The 18,080-nt window shown below is 36.0% G+C and overlaps 1 protein-coding gene across 4 annotated transcripts in view; it reads right to left on the minus strand.

Annotated features, from left to right (window-relative positions):
- Positions 1 to 15,338: 15,338 nt before the first annotated feature.
- LOC127833768 (uncharacterized) overlaps positions 15,339 to 18,080 on the minus strand; it is a 232,837-nt gene continuing 230,095 nt past the window's right edge. The window contains exon 4 of one of the 4 annotated variants that reach the window (XR_008027590.1): positions 15,339 to 17,709. Coding sequence is in view for 1 of the 4 variants with exons in the window: in XM_052359193.1 (XP_052215153.1) it covers positions 17,845 to 18,080 (236 nt within the window). In the remaining 3 variants the exon portion in view is untranslated. The other 3 variants (XR_008027589.1, XR_008027588.1, XM_052359193.1) reach the window with 3 other exon arrangements.

Consider the following 18,080-nt stretch of genomic DNA (forward strand, 5'->3'; position numbering starts at 1 on the left):
TCCGACTCGAAGTCTTTGTTATTCAACGATGCCAAACTGATGAATAGTTTACAAACCATTTCGACAAATGTTTACACACTTTCAAGGCTAATAACTTTTGTCGTAACAGTATAAACTTAGCACCACTTACACTATTAAAATTCTGTTTTGCATTAAGAATAATTTACCACGCTATGAATTTGTAGATTGTATTTCATTATTCTAACAGATGAGATAATCAGTATTGTTTCCTTAACGCAAATTTTGTCAGTTTTACATAGGCATATTATACTTATATGTTATATATATATATATATATATATATATATATATATATATATATATATATATATATATATATATATATATATATATATATATATATATATATATATATATTTATATATATATATATATATATATATATCTTTTAGCTACCTCATTGTGTGATTTTTTATATAACTATGACATGCGTTTGCTTCTTTACATTTTTTACAGATATATATATATATATATATATATATATATTTATATATCTAACTAATTTTTAAATAGTATTATAGTTATTTATGATAATAATGATAAATTGCAAATTATAATTATAATAATAATAAATAATGTTGCAATTCCATGTCATGCCTTCAACTAACAAGCACCGCAATCGATTTAAGGGCTTGCATGTCATGCCTTCAACTAACAAGCACCGCAATCGATATAAGGGCTTGCTCTTTATTTTGTAATCCTAGGAAGCATGTCATGGTTCTCCAAATCCCATCATATGTTTACCTGTTGTACTTGTTTGAAATAACTATATCTATTTCAATAAGAACTATTTACTTTGTTTGGCTGACGTGAAGCATGCCTATTCCGAAACAAATCTACGAGAATACAATGAACTAAGTTTTAAAAAGCAACACGCTCAGTGTTTTTTTACTTTAGGTACGATTTGTAAATAAGAACTTCTTATTTAACAAATTCGTGGGTAACGGGAAAAATTGACCACGTAAAATGCAATATGGTTTTGATTATTTTGATATAAAGGAATGTAATTGCATGTATTTTATTATATTAATTCATGTTTTTTGTGTGTTTTACATGGACATTATTTTAAAGTACTAAAATGTCTTTGAAATCAACGGCTGTTATAAAGTTTGTACAATTGTACATACAACACACATATCAAGCGCTGTTAATTTAAAGAAGGCGAAAACTGATATAAAACAGTCTTGTGTATTCTTTTGTGTGTATATCAGGTTATTGTTTTGCTCTATCATTCATCTAACTGATCAAGCTATTATTCTCACGCGTTCCTCGGCGTAATGCTCAGATAAAGCTTTGAGTTGCGTTAAGGTATCTTTGAAACTACAACGGTCTGCAACTTCAAACATGTGTTCGTTGTGAGGGCAATGACCGTGGTAAGACATCGAATTGTTCCGAATTTTTCCCCCTTATATCTTGGGTATCTTAAACGTATAAAGATATTAAATTAATGCTTCAAACGTGTGGTCATGGTCATGATACATGGTCACAGACCAAGGGCAATAACTGTGACAATTCAGCAGAGTTATGTTCCTTTTGTGCGTAACATATCTGGTTAAGGTTTACGTGCAACCGTTACGTATCTCGTTTCCTTCTAATTGTTACGACCTCAGGCACATAATATAAGGTAACTGGTCTATGCTGATTATAGTGCCCAGTATTTTGAATTGTCAATCTGCCATGTACTTTGAACTTGGTTATGATTCAGTTACATATTATACATACGTGTGTAATAGCTACACTTAGAGCCGTGCTCTGTGGAAAGGGGGTTTAATGCATGTGCGTAAAGTGTCGTACCAGATAAGTCAGTGCAGTCCGCTCAGTCTAATCAGGGGTGACGCTTTCCGCCTTAACTTGATTTTTTCTAAGAAGTGACTTTTTGAAACGAAAAATATCATCAAAGCGGAAAGCGTCGTCCCCGATTAGCCTGTGCGGACTGCACAAGCTTATCTGGGACGAAACGTTACGCACATGCATTTAACCCCATTTTTACAGAGCGCAGCCCATATTTAATGAAAACTTCAAATTTGTCTTCGGTCATTAACTTTGTTTATTTGCGTAAGTATGCTATGAAAGCCGCATGCAAGCGGAATAGCGCCTTGTCTGCTCTTGACATAATTGTTTGTTTAAGGTGTGGTTGACTGTATATCACATCAGCACGGGACTGATGTCTCTATTACTTTTGTATGTGTTAATGTTTTTACGGTACATAGTTTCATATTTTATCTTGTATGTTTTCAATATTGTTATATTTGTATTTTAAGCTCACGTTTTTTTTTTACATTAATGTTTTTAATTTTTTATCGAAAGATTGTTCGTATGTTCAATTTGGAGTTTTTATGTGTAAAACCATTTTACATGTAGGCTTTTTTCTTTTTGTGTTTTACTTGTCATTGAAAAACATACACAGGTACATTCTCAATAAAATATTTCACTGCGTTCTGTGCATTACGGAGTTAATATTCATGATGTATATAATTCGATATTGCAATTTCGGATTAAACTTGTTAAACACATTGGTTCATATTACTCAATAGTATGTCTTTCAATAATTCTCGCAAAACCTGATTAATTTCTTTAAAATAAAATCGAATTTTGAATTTCTTTTGTTTGGTTGCTTTCATTTTTTCAACGTCTTCGTCTGTATTTTAAAAGTGTTTTTAAATAGTTTTACCACGTTTGAAATCTTCTTTCGAGAAGTAATCCTTTGTATTTACTATATGCGATCTAATACTGACGCAATTTCCATGTGACAGGTTAGATCAGTTGTTCTATACATTCACTATAAGTATTGAAACAAACAATTCAAAGCAACCTGGTATATTTCCTTCATGGGATAACGCGTCAAATTTGTGAATATTTATATTTTCTTGCAGCACATTTCGGCAAATTACATGACCATTATACCGGGCTACCGACTGACCATTAACTGAGTAACTGACTAACCACTTGACCCGGGATATTGACTGAAAATAAGAACAGGCAACTGCCTGACCATTAGAGCGGGTAACAGACTGACCATTAGCCCGGGCCAGAGGCTGGCCATTTAACCATGCGACCGACTGACCATTATAATGGGCTATTGGATGACAAATAGAAAAGGCAACTGACTGGACACCTGAGTGAACATTAGAATGGTTTACTGACTTTAGTTGAGTTGAGACTCAATACATCTGAAACAAGCTGGTTTTCTTCAGGGCTGTAGTTAATAACAATTGGGTGCACACTTAAAGGGGCCTTTTCACAGATTTTGGCATATTTTAAAGTTTGTCATTAAATGCTTTATATTGATAAATGTAAACATTGGATCTTAAAAGCTCCAGTAAAAAATCAAGAATAAAATTAAAAAAAGGAAAAAGGTAGCCGGTACCAGGGCTCGAACCAGTTACCCCCGGAGTCCTGGAGATAGTCTGAAGTAAAGACGCATTGGCCCTCTCGGCTATTCCGCCGGGTTTACACAGTATAAGTATTTTATACCTTATATAAGCTATCCTCGTAGTTTCGTAAATTTAAACGACAACAGCAGAACTCTCCAAATTATTCAATCGTTTCGCGTTGCAACGCTTTATAATTTTTAGGTTTTCAAATCGTCAACAGATACATTTAATGGTTATATTTGACTATGGTAAATGTTCAGTAATACTGTTTCCTCACGCGAATCTGAAACAACTCTTTTCAATTTTGTCAATTTACCAAACCGTGAAAAGATCCCTTTAATGTGCAAAGAATTTATGCAACTTACCGAAATTAAGGAATTACGTGTTCTTCGTCTAGTTTAGTTGCTTACGAATTGCTTTCGCATTTTGCATTTGTCGTGGCTTCTTATGTTTAGTAGTTTAAAGTGAATATATATGGACAAAGTATGTTTGTTTGAAACTACCTTTAAGATGCATATTTAAATTATTCTATACATACGATAACGTGATCTGCAAATGACTCGTTAATTACATATCTGAAATTATCAATATTTTATATTGTAGATACGTTTCGAGGAAGTAAATGTTCAAGATATTCATGTTCGGTTTTCTTTTATCAACTTGGCTAATGTCTGACACGCGCAAACCCTATAATATGTATATTTAAAAATAAAATTGTCGTATTACAATGCACATTTATAGTAAATCACGTTTATGGAGGAAAACTTGAGGCAGTAAATACGGTCAAATTTTCGAAACAACAATGATTAGATGGATATGGAATAATAGTTTATGTATCGTGTGGCTGACTAATACCTCAGTCACAAATAGACACCGATCATCGTCAGATTAGCGGCCGACGTATTTGTCCACTCATCGGGCTGGCGACCGGCCGATGATCGCACGGAATTCGGGTCAATTTGTAGCATCGGGCGGCGTCCGGATTAATTTAAAATCTAACTAAAAAATTTACCCGACGTCGGGCCCGGGAAGGAATCGAGTTGAGATCGAAACAAGATCGGACGATCAACGCACGGGTATCGCCCGGCGATCGCCCGACATCGGATTCATTGAACGCGTATCGGCAAAAGTAAAGGTATTTCCCAGGGGCATATACATCGGCCGGCGACCGTCTGATTGCCGGAGGGACTCCGCACGATGCCCGACGGACGCCGGACGGCGCTCGTTATGATACACGCTAAATGAATCCGATGTCGGGCGCACGCCAGGCGATAACCGTTCGTTGATCGTCCGATCTTTTTTCGATCTCAACTCGATTCCTTCCCGGGCCCGATGTCGAGTAAAACAGACTGTGAGATTAAAAATTAATCCGGACGACGCCCGATTCTTCAAAATGACCAGATGTCCGTGCGATCATCGACCGGCGCAAGCCCGATGAAAAAAAGAACAAAAAAACCTCGGCCGCAGATCGGACGGTGATCGGTGTCTATTCGTGACTGAGGTTTTAAACTTTGCCACTCATCGGACGGCGGACAGCTCCGTCGTGTCCAATCTTCCCGATGCCTTGAGATCGGACACATTGACCGGAGACCGGATTATTTGTGACTGAGGCATTTAACATGATGATAAATTTTGTGGTTATTGATACATTGACCATGCATTATGATGCTACTTAAAAAAGGACCTACACGGCATCTCGTTTCCATAGTCATGTTCTATTCAGGCCACAAGATCGACCAGGGTAACACACGGGAAAATATAAAGCCCTAAATGTGTAAATACGTGTAGAAATTTTGTAATTGTATTTCCATGTTGGTTGATTTGGGCTGTAATTAAAATGTTCAGGTTTAACACACACGTTATTGTTGCATAAGTAGCTCACAGAGTCCCTGGCGTTCTATTCGGACTTCATGTAGCACAGTAATGCTACAAGGTGAACCAATTACGTGATTGAAGCATGGCAAAAAAGTTCTTACTAGACTATTTAAAAAAAAGGAATCATAATGAGTGTTGCATTATTTTTACAAAAAAGATAAACAAAACGTTTATCAGTTGATAAACATCTCTTTTCATTCGATGTGAGTGAATAAAACTACTTGAACCAAAACCCCTTATGTTTAGTTCTAACATCATAACATGCAGCCCTTCTTGACTTGCCAATACTTATTGCTAAGGTTTAACAGTATTCCTGATTAAAACATGGCATACTTTCACTTCCAAACTTTTGAACAGGTTGCATTTTATTTGCTACAATCAGCTACTGTATCTGCCGCAGCCTGAAAATATTGAATATTTAAAATATATAGGTTTCCATGGTTTCTAAGCCCTTTTGTGGAAAGCCAATTACAACAGTCACGATTGTCAAGTGTATGTATGTGCGCGCGCCGTGCTTCTGAGCTTGTCTTACTTGCATCTGTGTCATTAATTGTTTTATTAAACAAAACTGACTGATTTATAAACCGGGATACTGACTGACCATACGAGCGGGCGCCTGGCTGACCATTCGAACGGGCTACTGACTTACCATTAGAACGGGCGACTTACTGACCATTAGAAAGGGCGAATGACTGACCATAAGAACGGGCTTCTGACTAACCATTAGAACGGGCTGCTGACTGACCATTAGAACGGACTTCTGACTGACCATTAGAAAGGGCGACTGACTGAACATTAGAACGGGCTACTGACTGACCATTAGAACGGGGTGCTGACTGACCATTAGAACGGGTTGCTGACTGACCATTAGAACGGGCTGCTTACTACTCATTATAACGGGCTGCTGACTGACCATTAGAACAGGCTACTGACTGAACATTAAAACAGGCTACTGACTGATCATTAGAACAGGCTACTGACTGACCATTAAAACTGACTGATGACTGACCATTAGAACAGGCTACTGACTGACCATTAGAACTGACTGATGACTGACCATTAGAACAGGCTACTGACTGACCATTAGAACAGGCTACTGACTGACCATTAGAACAGGCTACTGACTGACCATTAGAACTGGCTACTGACTGATCATTAGAACGGGCGACTGTCTCACCATTATTACGGGCAACTGACTGACTAACTTGACTACGGACAACTAACTGATCATTGGAACGGGCAACGGATTTACCATAATACCGGGCTACCGACTTACCATTAACTAGGAAACTGACTAAACCATTAGAACGGGTAAATGACTGATAATAAGAACCTGAAAATGACTGATCATTAGAGCGGGTGACAGACTGACCATTAGCCCGGGCTTCTGACTAGCCATTAAACGTGCGACTGATTAGAATGTGCTATATTGAATGACAATAAGAAATGACAACTGACTGGACAACAGACTGAACATTAGAATAGTCTACTGGTCTACCTTAAGACGCACAACTGAGTGACAAGTAGAACACGAAACAGACTGACCATTCGATCGGAAAATTGACTGACCATTGACCGGGCTACTGAATGACCATTAGAATGGGCAAATGAATGACCATTATAACGGAATACTGACTGACCAAAAGATCGGGCTACTGACCGACCATTAGAACCATTAACTGACAGATCATTAGAACGAACAACTGACTGACCAATTAAACGGGCTACTGTCTGGCCATTATGGCGGGCGATTGACTACCCATATTTTTTTTACTGACAATGGTGGAGTTTCACCGGTAGGGGACAATATTGCTTGGCAATCTCTTGTTATATTTGTTTTACATATTCAGAGCATTTATTGGAAGTTGGTCGCTTTTATGATTTTTATATTAAATGGTGTTGTTGTTTGTAATTTCATGTATTGTTTAGGCGGTGACCTGTCTTAAATTATATACTAGCTGATGGTAAAAAGAATATATTTCCTGATATTGTTTCTCGAATTTTATCATTCCAATATTCATACATTTGTACGTGTATGCACTAGTTCTGCCGCTACCTGATTTATGATGGCAATTTTTCAGAACACTCATAATTCTCAAAAAATATTAAACTGCGTGATGTAAAAACTGTGTGGCCACAAATATGGGGAAGGTGTAGTCCACTGTTTCTTTGTTTTTCAGGTGATTCTTGGTCTAGGATACTCCTTGGTAACCACCACATGTTGGCCCCTGGTGTCCTACGCGGTCCCTCTGAGGTACCTCGGCACTGCATTCGGAATGTAAGCATCGACTTTGTATATATAGTTCATTGAAATATATTTTTAATTTACCCTCTGATGTACCTGGGCACTGCGTTTGGGATGTAGGCATGGACTTTTAATATAAAGTTAATTGCTATATATTTTCTTAATTTACACTCGGCACTTTGTTCGGGATGTAATCATCTACATTTTGTAATGTAAATGTCTCTATAATATTAACTTGTACGATATAAATGTCACCTCAATACATTCGTGAATATGTTATTTAAACAATTTCGATTTCCCGCGACTATCGCTTGTAGAATTGTTGCACAATTACAATATTCGAAAAATCTTCTTTATTCGACGTTAATATGCAGTTTAAATTCTCTACCGTTCTTGTGTATGAACAATGTACGAACGTAGTCGTTGAAGTCAGCACATGCTAATCAGGGACGATACTTTGCGCTTGTTTGATATTTCTCGTTAAAAAAGTCTCTTCTTAGCAAAAATCCAGGTTATGCGGAAAGTATCGTCCCTGATTAGCCTTTGCGGACTGAACATGCTAATCTGGGACGACACTTTACGCACATGCATTTAACCCCAGAGCGCGGTTCATGTGTATATGAATTATATTCTTTCAGCACATATATGCATTCTTTTCAACATGGGCACCCTTATTTCTGTGAGGCAGGCTATTGATACGTATTTTGTTGGCTTCATCGTGGACACTGCCGGCTATCTGGTCCTCGAAGTGTTCTTTACCGTGTGCGTCATCTGTAAGTTTCACCAATTCTGAGAGGACTCATTGTTGAAACGATTAATTATTCGGCCAGTTACACTAAATAGTTTACCTCACCTTCTTGTGCATCTGGATTGAAAGTGGGTATATAGACAATCATACTACTATTTAAAAACAGATAAAACTTTGATTAATCAAGAAGTGAAATAAAGGTTCTAAAGAAGAAGTTTCCAGAGAATAAACGGAATAAAAGTTTAAGCCGATTGCGAGTAATTTTCTTCTGTACAGCAAAGAACTCTTTCGCGTACAAAAGACATGTATTATTTTCGGAAATCCGCATTCGGCCTTGCATATTCGTCTAGACGACACATACTGACGTAGACGCATTTATGGTTTTACAACAAATACGAGTAATTTTGTTAACACGGCGGTAACTTATTCGTCATACATTTAACCGAAGTAAACAATATTTAAACAGTGGTTTAATATCAAGATTGTTAATTTATTGTATTTAACATTCATATGTTGGTGTAAGAGTGCGATGATAAAATGTTGACATATACGCCGTATGTATATTCTCTTTAAGGTCCATCAATGTTAGTTTCTTACCCGGGAACTATAAACCAATAAGGAATCAATTCATGGTTTTAAGGTTTTCACCCTAGTGTTATCACATTGTAATAGCCGCGTCAACACATTTCATAATTCACATTTCATAAATCGCGTGCTCACAACATGTGTTACAACACAGTTCACGGTTTGTCATGTTTCCCCTGTGTTCAAATAAATTTTGCAAGTATGTTAGATGTTCTATATTAAGTAATGACATGCGAGTGTATGCTGTCGTTCTAAATACTGTTTTATGCTCCCCGAAAATTTTCGAGGAGCATATAGTTGCCAGTTTGAAGTTCCGTACTTCCTTACTTCCGTCCTTCCGTCACACTTTTGTTACAGTTTCTCATAGCACCTTCAATACCATACCGATCTCTTTCATATTTTGCATGTAGGTACATTGCACGGACCTCTACCTTTTGATGAGGTTTGAGGTCACTGTGGTCAAGGTCAAGGTCACCGAGGCTTATAATATATTTTTCCGTCACACTTTTGTTACAGTTTCTCATAGCACCTTCAATTCTTTACCGATTTCTTTCATATTCGCCATGTAGGTACCTTGCATTTGATGAGGATTGAGGTCACTGGGGTTAAGGTCACCGAGGCTAATAATAAAATTTTCCGTCACACTTTTGTTACAGTTTTTCATAGCACCTTCAATTCTTTACCGATCTCTTTCATATTTGGCATGTAGGTACCTTGCATAAACCTCTACATTTTGATCAGGTTTGAGGTCACTGGGGTCCATGTCACCAAGGCTAATCCTAGATTGTTAGGTGGTTATTTACACATAGATTGACAAAGCGCATCATCGGGGAGCATCCATCTGTTTCACTGATATTCTTGTTTTATACTTTTGTTAGGTTCAATGATAGCAGCTGCGTTGTTGTATTTACGGGACGCGTCAACAGGTAACATAAATTGTTTATGTTTAGTTGTAAAAAACTCCTGATATTGCCTATAGAGTTTCACCATTCCTTTATTAAATTAAAAAAGTATATACCGTTTATTCGTATAATGAATACAGAAAAATCTCTTAATTGATATCAAAGTATATGACTCTCAATAGAGGATGTATTTCATGCACTCCCAGTCGCCGCCTTTACAGTTCTTCAGAATTGTCTTCCATTGCAATTCATTTCACACGAATTCAACACAAATGAAATTGTATATGCATCATTGTATTTGAAAAAAAAACACGAAATTTGATAGCGTGAATTTAGAAGTTTCGCTATCGGTCGGTCGGTCCGTGTTGGTTCGTTTGCCGGTATGTCCGCATAAAATGTTAAAAAGTCTGTGATGCGAACTATTTATGCGTTTCTCAAGCGTTTGCATTGAAACTCAAATTGTCATCACCGTAAAGTGTATAAATGCAAGATATATTTTAGCCGCGTTTTAAGAAAACTGGGCTTAACGCATGTGCGTAAAGTGTCGTCCCAGATTAGCCTGTGCACAGGCTAATCAGGGACGACACTTTCCGCTTTTATGGTATTTTAAGTTTCAAGGAAGTCCATCTTTACCGAAAATCAAGCTTAGGCGGAAAATGTCGTCCCTGATTAGCCTGTGTGGATTGCACAGGCTAATCTGGAATGACACTACGAAAATGCATTAAGCCCTGTTTTCTCAGAACGCGTCTCATTCTTTTACTCGAATTGATCCACGTATTCATGAGTTTTGTGCCCCTGAACTTCGTCGTCGTCATGGCTGCTATGCGGAAAACCATGCGCGGGGTGTATTAAGTCATATTTGTGACAAAACTCTAGTCTCAATTAGATGTATCACGACGGTCACTTATTGCTAGAGTGCAAATAAAATTTCTGTTTGTTCTATTTTATATGCATCGTCCTTGTATATAATACACACGTCGTTCTTATATGATAGATTTCTAATGGTCCAGAACTGTTGGCCATATAATAGTCAAACACATTTTTGTTTATATTTGGAATAAAAACACATACATGCATAGTATTTAGAGATCATACTGGTTTTGGTGTTATTTAAATTGCTTCTATCGACACTTTTCATTTCAGGCGGCCTTGTAAATCTAAGTTCAAAACAGCGTGCAGATTTTCTCAAGCGACATGTGTGAGACAGACTTTGTAGAAAACGTTCATATTTGTTGTGAGATTTTTAATTTAATTTGATTATATTTTGGTGTGTTATTGTGATTATTTTGTTAATATTGTTGCATGCAGTGCAAATTATTGTTTGTTTTAAAATCTCAGCATTACGTGCGCGTGTATGTTGGTATGATGTTTTACAGAGGAAATAAAATATTGCACTGAAAAATATCAGTATTTGTATTTCGGGCCATATTTACATAGTACAAAGCAGCGTTTTATTTTTTTTAATTTAATTTTTCATATAAAAAGCGTTTCGGAAAAATCTTATTTTATTTTTACCATCGCCGAAGGCGGATTGATACCATTGGCGTTGTCCGTCCCTCCGTTTGTCAGTCCGTTCGTCCGTCTGTCTGTCCGTTCGTCTGTCACGAAATTTTGAAATAGGCAGGGGAAATCAATTCAACATATTTGCTTGTTAAATATGAATTACATATATCATAGTTGAAGTTAAAGCCTTGGTCTCTTTTGCATTGTATGGGTCGCGTTTACATTATTTATACACGAAATAAACCATTCATTTACGTTGCGTAAAGCTAGTAAAGTTACAAGTTTTAATTTATGTAAAGCATACCGTCAAATGCACTTCGTTTAGTGACAATGATAAACAAATTAACAGCGAAGGGAAAAACAGTCAGGAACTATAAAGGCTCAAGAAGTAAGTATTTGGAAACTATTCTAAACACGACACATGAGTTCATGTCAAGCAATATAACGCCTCTGGTGTGCTTATTGCGACGTCGATGTCAAGGTCACCGTGACGTCTAACAAAATATTCTGACAAGCTTTTATTTATTCAAACTGCACCCGCAGCCGAGCATTGGCATCCGTTATGTGGTGCTCTTGTTTAGAATATATTATAGTCCTCATATTTTTAGGCATATTGCATTTTACCATTAGAGCCTTGATATGCATATAGAGATAGCCATTCCACTGTCGGTTGTCGAACAGCGATTATGCCGAATATGTATCTATAGCGGCCTTCCGTTTGTCCCTATTTACACGAGCCTTCTTCCTGTAGGGAGTATTGATTTAAACAAACCCATCGTCCACTAGGTATTTCTCATCAATGTGTGAATTCCGAAGCGTATGAAGTTCTTCCGTAATTAGGCTGCATAATGTGTGTACCCGGAGTTTGTACCAGCACTCCTACCTAATAAACGTGTTCGACTCATGAAAGTTGGGATTTAATTTAGAATTGTAGCTCTAATTTTTAGGTATTAAGTGGTTAAATAAAGATTTTTTTAATTTGGGTGTGGTCTTGTGCTATGTGTGTGTGTTGGGGGGGGGGGGGGGGGAGGGCGGTGGCGGGGCGGAGTACACGGAGGAAACTCCACTTGTCAGGTATGGTGACAATTACCCAAACTCATATGCTTACGGGAACAGTAACTGAACACGGGTCGTTGTTTTTTGTATTATTTACGTAAAATGTTTTAATTTAAAAAAATACACAATCGCCAACTGATGAATTAACAAGTTTCATTTTGGTCACATGGTTTTGTTGTTTTCATCAAAATTGCTGACAACATGTGCAAATGAGACAAAAACCTGTTATTAACCCATTTATGCCTATTGGACTCTCCCATCCTTCTAAATTGGATCAATTTATTTCCAAAATAAGGGATGTCTAGTATATTTATTTCTATATTTAGAACATTTCTTACAGAAATTCCTTTAAGCAAACAGCGCCGACCCTGATGAGACGCCGCATCATGCGGCGTCTCATCTGGGTCTACGCTGTTTGCCAAAGCCTTTTTTTTAGACGCTAGGCATAAATGGGTTAAATATACTAATCCATCAACGCATTCATAGTTGAACTCCTACTGAGACGCACAGTGTATTCCTTTTTCATTTTCGTCTTTATCTGACCTGGGATGGTATTCCATAAATATCTTAAGTCATTTCTTAAATAATTTCACTTAAGGTCAAAATTACAATGTTTTGTATTTCTTTACTAAATAAGGAAACACATGTTTTTGGTATTCCTAAAATAGCAATGACATAATGATGTTATTTCATGAAAATATTGATGGCAAACTATTGCAGTTCGTAATGAAAAACTTTAAAGATAACAATACAATTTAACTTAAGATGCTTCTGGAATACGACCCCTGAACACTTTCGTCCCTATACTTAAATCTGTAAAAGGGACTAGCTTAGAGTGTGGCAAAATTACGACTTTCAGAAACACATTCATTGTTTTCTTAAAGCCATTATTTACTGGAGCCACCTCGACTTTTAACATCGACTGTGATATTATGCGTGCAGAGGCAGTTGAAGGCTGCCTTAAAGGGATCTTTTCACGCTTTGGTAAATTGACAAAATTGAAAAAAGTTGTTTCAGATTCGCAAATTTTCGTTTTAGTTATGATATTTGTGAGGAAACAGTAATACTGAACATTTACCATGGTCTTATATAGCCTTTATATGCAACTTTTGACGATTTTAAAACCTAAAAATTATAAAGCGTTGCAACGCGAAACGATTGAATAATTTGGAGAGTTCTGTTTTTGTCGTTAAATTTTGTGAAACTACGAAGATTGCTTATATAAGGTATAAAATACGTAAATTACGTGTACTCGGCTGAATAGCTCAGTAGGCTAAAGCGTTTTTACTTCAGGACTCTGGCAGGACTCCAGGGGTCACTGGTTCGTAACCTGGTCCGGGCAATGTTCTTTTCCTTTTTTTAATTTTATTCTTGATTTTTTACTGGAGCTTTTACGATCCAATGTTTACATTTATCGATATAAAGCATTTAATGAATAAGTTAAAAAATGCCAAAATCTGTGAAAAGGCCCCTTTAAAGCTGCCCAGCAGTGTTACTTAACATATGCGTGCATTTGTCGAAGTTGGTGAGGTCCCTGTGCGCCTGAGGCTGCGTTATTTGTGGATCCGAAGTGTGCCCCAGTACTTATATATACTTAATCTAATCTAATAGACTCGCAAAAGTTTGGAAGAATTTGGAATTATCACTGCAGTGTAGAGCTATGTAGTTGTTAGCGAAAGATTTCAATGTTGGTGTGGTCTTGTGTTTTGGAGGGATGGGATGAGGAAGCCGGAGTACCCGTGAAAAACCCCACATGTACGATATGGTGACCACTAACCAAACTCACATGCTTCGGGATTGGCCATTGAACCTCGATCACCTAGGTAAGAAGCGCGGTTAAATACAACGTTTGCATACGTGCTATAACAAAATCATGACCACTTGTTTTTATCTTTACAAATTTTGTTCACGAATTCGTCAGGCAAAACAAACAAGTTAACATTTCGAGAAGTTAAAAGCCGTGACAAATGACAAAACTATACGAGTTAAAAGTGCACCGTGATGTAATATAATATACGCATCATGACATTGGAAATAGGGTGTTAATGCCATTCATTGACGAAGTTGTAAAAGGTGAAATCTTAAATGTGGTATGAAACGCATAACTAAAATCGTATCTTAGTAGACATACACGGTAAATGCATACATGTGACTTTCCCCATTTCAGATATTCGACCTATCTTAAGTTCGTTAATGTCCGGGTAATTGCGACGAAATCGTAGCCGCCCGTACCTTTTCTGATCGTGATTGGAATACATTCCTTAACATATAAAGATGCACATTTTTAATCAAAGTCGTAGGAAGTGATTAAAGTTAAAAATGAACTACATGCAATTTAAATTGAAGAAAACATGCGTATATGCATATATAGCCATACGAATTAGGCAGAATCAAAACAAGATAGGGGTTCTTAGAACCCATTTATGCCTAGCGTCTAGAAAAAGGCCTGGGCAAACAGCGTCGTCTCATCTGGGTCTACGCTGTTTGCTTAAAGGAATTTCTGTGCGAAATATTTTAAATATAGAAATAAATATACTAGACATTCCTAATTTTGGAAATAAATTGATCCAATTAAGGATGGGAGAGTCCACTGGGCATAAATGGGTTAAACACGATATTAGGGCCTCCGCAGCAGAGCGTTCGATTTGAAAACAAGTTGTCCCGGATCGAAATCGGACAGCAGACAAACTTTTTTACATTTATTATTGATTCAAGAAAATAATATGACAATATGATTTGTAAACAAATGTTCTTAACATTGAATATGATGGGTTTACTACCTTACTCGAATTCTCGGTTTTATCATTCTCAGCACGTTGCTATGGTGATGTCTGATCAGAGCGTTATGTATTACAAGGTTTTCTATTAAAGCGTGTGTTTTCTCGGCCCCAGTAATTCACGAATACATAAAATTGTTACACAGTGCAAGTATTGATTAATTGTAAAATACAATTATAACACAGCTAAGATGAGTCTAGAATTAATTTGATATTGTCGTTTTGCTAATTAATGTGAAAACAAACAACAACTGACATTAACGGCTTTTTATAGTATCCATTACATTATAACGATACAAGGCTTCTAAGACTATTTACAGGCACAGGTGACATGCTGGAAATTCTAGTCCTAGTCGACTTTTGTTTATCATTATAATATAATATATAATGTAAATATTGTTTTAAATTTTCGTTTTAAAGATGTGCATACCAACCTATTTGAATGTGTGATCATACATGTGTTTATAATGTTTGCCATTTATTTGTTGAAAAGAGATAATGCCACCTTTATTCGATTATATAAGGCGGAAAGAATAACAATTCAAGTTGTGTTTCCATAGCAACAGGAAAATTATTAAGGTTATTTATTAATAGGTCCAGTTTACAACAACAAATAAAAAGTATATTTATATATATATTATACAGTTATAGGCTTACACTCCATGGAATCTTTAAAAAGACTCATCTTAATTTGTATGTTATGGTGAAAAAAACTTAATATTTAACACATTATAACATACTTTAAAATGTCCAAATAATGCAACCCGGTTCAGTATTGTTACTCTATGTATCAAAATAAAGGCTTTTAAAGCAGGTTCAATGTATTTCTCTCCTAACATATTTGTTTAAATACTACAAAATGTTTAGTTTTATCATTTCAACCATTTAAGGTATATTTTTACCACGGTTGCCATGGCAACCGTTTTAAGAGTTAATTTGAGATTGTTATGGAATCATCTTAAAGGAATAATATGTTCTGGGTTGCAGTAGATTTATTCCATTACTTGTTTGTTGGTTTGAAGTTGTTAACATTGAATGTTTACATTAACTTGTAAATAAATTATTTAAAAGTAACAGCTTGATGTTTCTCAGGTTTCCCATTTCTTCAGTTGCACCTTATGTAGGAAAATCGTCATAACTTTTTTATTTTTTGGATTTGTACGCTCAAATTTTAGATTTAGGTTATTGAATAGTCCTTTTGTTTCAAAAAATAAAAATCTCATTTTATGATTCTTGAGCCAGAATAGTCATTTTCCCATTCCCTCTCACATATAGTAGCCAATGTACGTTAAACAAAAACAAGCATTATTTTGAGAGAACGCACAATTCCTTGCATGGTATTAAAGCCACACACCTTGAAATGAAGTACATGTTAATCAATACATATAGATGCAACTTGAAAGTGTGCAAAATTGTCATTAAATCTATAGCCTAGCTAGCAAGTAATAAATTTGTTTTGTTTATATTTTATAACTGAAAGTAGGATTTCTATACGTATACGTACATTTCGACAAACGCGATTATTTGTAAGTTTTTAAGCGCAAAAAGACGGATTTCTATGTTGTAACCATCAGACATATTTTAATTGAGATAGATAAAATTAAATCTATATCTTCGTTAGCAAGTAATTTGTTATTTTTCAAACGGTGCCGATTTTAAAACTGAAAGTAGGATTTCTAGACGTATATGTCCATTTCGACAAACGCGATTATTTTAAAGCGCAAAAGAGGCGGATTTATAACTTGTAACCACCAGATATATTCTAATTGGCATAGATAAAAAATGTTTCTTATTTATTCTTAAATTTACTATGCCATGTATTTCATTTCAAGATGTGTGGCTTTAAAGGGGCCGTCCAACAGATTGGTAAGTTGACAAAAATTTAAAAAGTTGTTTCAGATTCGCAAATTTTCGTTTTTGTTATGATATTTTTGAGGAAATAGTAATACTGACCATTTACCATGCTCTTAAATATCTATAATATGCATCTTTTGACGATTTGAAAACCTGAAAATTATAAAGCGTCGTGCGACGCAAAACGATTGAATAATTTGGAAAGTTCTGTTGTTGTAGTTATATTTTGGGGAACTATGAGGATTGCTTATATATAAGGTAAAAAATACATCCGCTCTATGCATGAGCATGGATGGTAGAGTACTAGAGTGGTCAATGCGGAAGACTTTTTACTCCAGGACTCAAGGGGTCAGTGGTTCGAGCCCTGTTGAGGGTTATTTTTTCCTTTTTTTTAATTGTATTCTTTTGTTTTTTTACTGGAGATTTGTAGGTTAAATGTTTAAATTTATCAATATAAAGCATTTAATGACATGCTTCAAAACATACCAAAATCTGTTAGACGGACCCTTTAAGAAAATATATGCATAGTAATGTTAAAAAAAACACAACAACATTCATTTAGAAATCGTTAACGCGCCTATCTACCGAACACCGGTTAAGTTGCATGAAAGGCAAATATAAATAGCATTACATACACAATACATTTAAAATCATTCAAATATACAATGTATCATTTCTCGAAGTTATGTATACAAACACATTTTACATAATAACAAATGCAAAATACATAGCTAGTTAGAAATATTTCGAAATTCTTCAACGATAAAACCTTATAACAACACTATTCAATTTTCTTTAAACATAATAGTATTACGAGTTGATTTAACCACATCAATTCACGAAAATCAATATTAAATAATTTGTGTATTAAGCCTGATCACATGGATAACATCTTACTAGTCATCTAACTCATGGCCGGTGATATCTTATACAAGTGAAGTTTCGTGTTGCCTCTAGCGCTGTTGGACACTGCCAGCCTAGTACCATCCTTAGACACACATATGCTGTAAGGATGCTTCATATTCACTGGGTAGGTACCGAGAATGTTCCCATCAACACTCAGGTACACGATGGAGTTGTTATTCTTACTACACACCAGCACCGTGTCACCAGGCCCTACACAGGCACCACGAGGCTCCT

Source organism: Dreissena polymorpha, chromosome 6, assembly GCF_020536995.1.
Source record: "Dreissena polymorpha isolate Duluth1 chromosome 6, UMN_Dpol_1.0, whole genome shotgun sequence".
Classification (NCBI taxonomy): Eukaryota; Metazoa; Mollusca; class Bivalvia; order Myida; family Dreissenidae; genus Dreissena; species Dreissena polymorpha.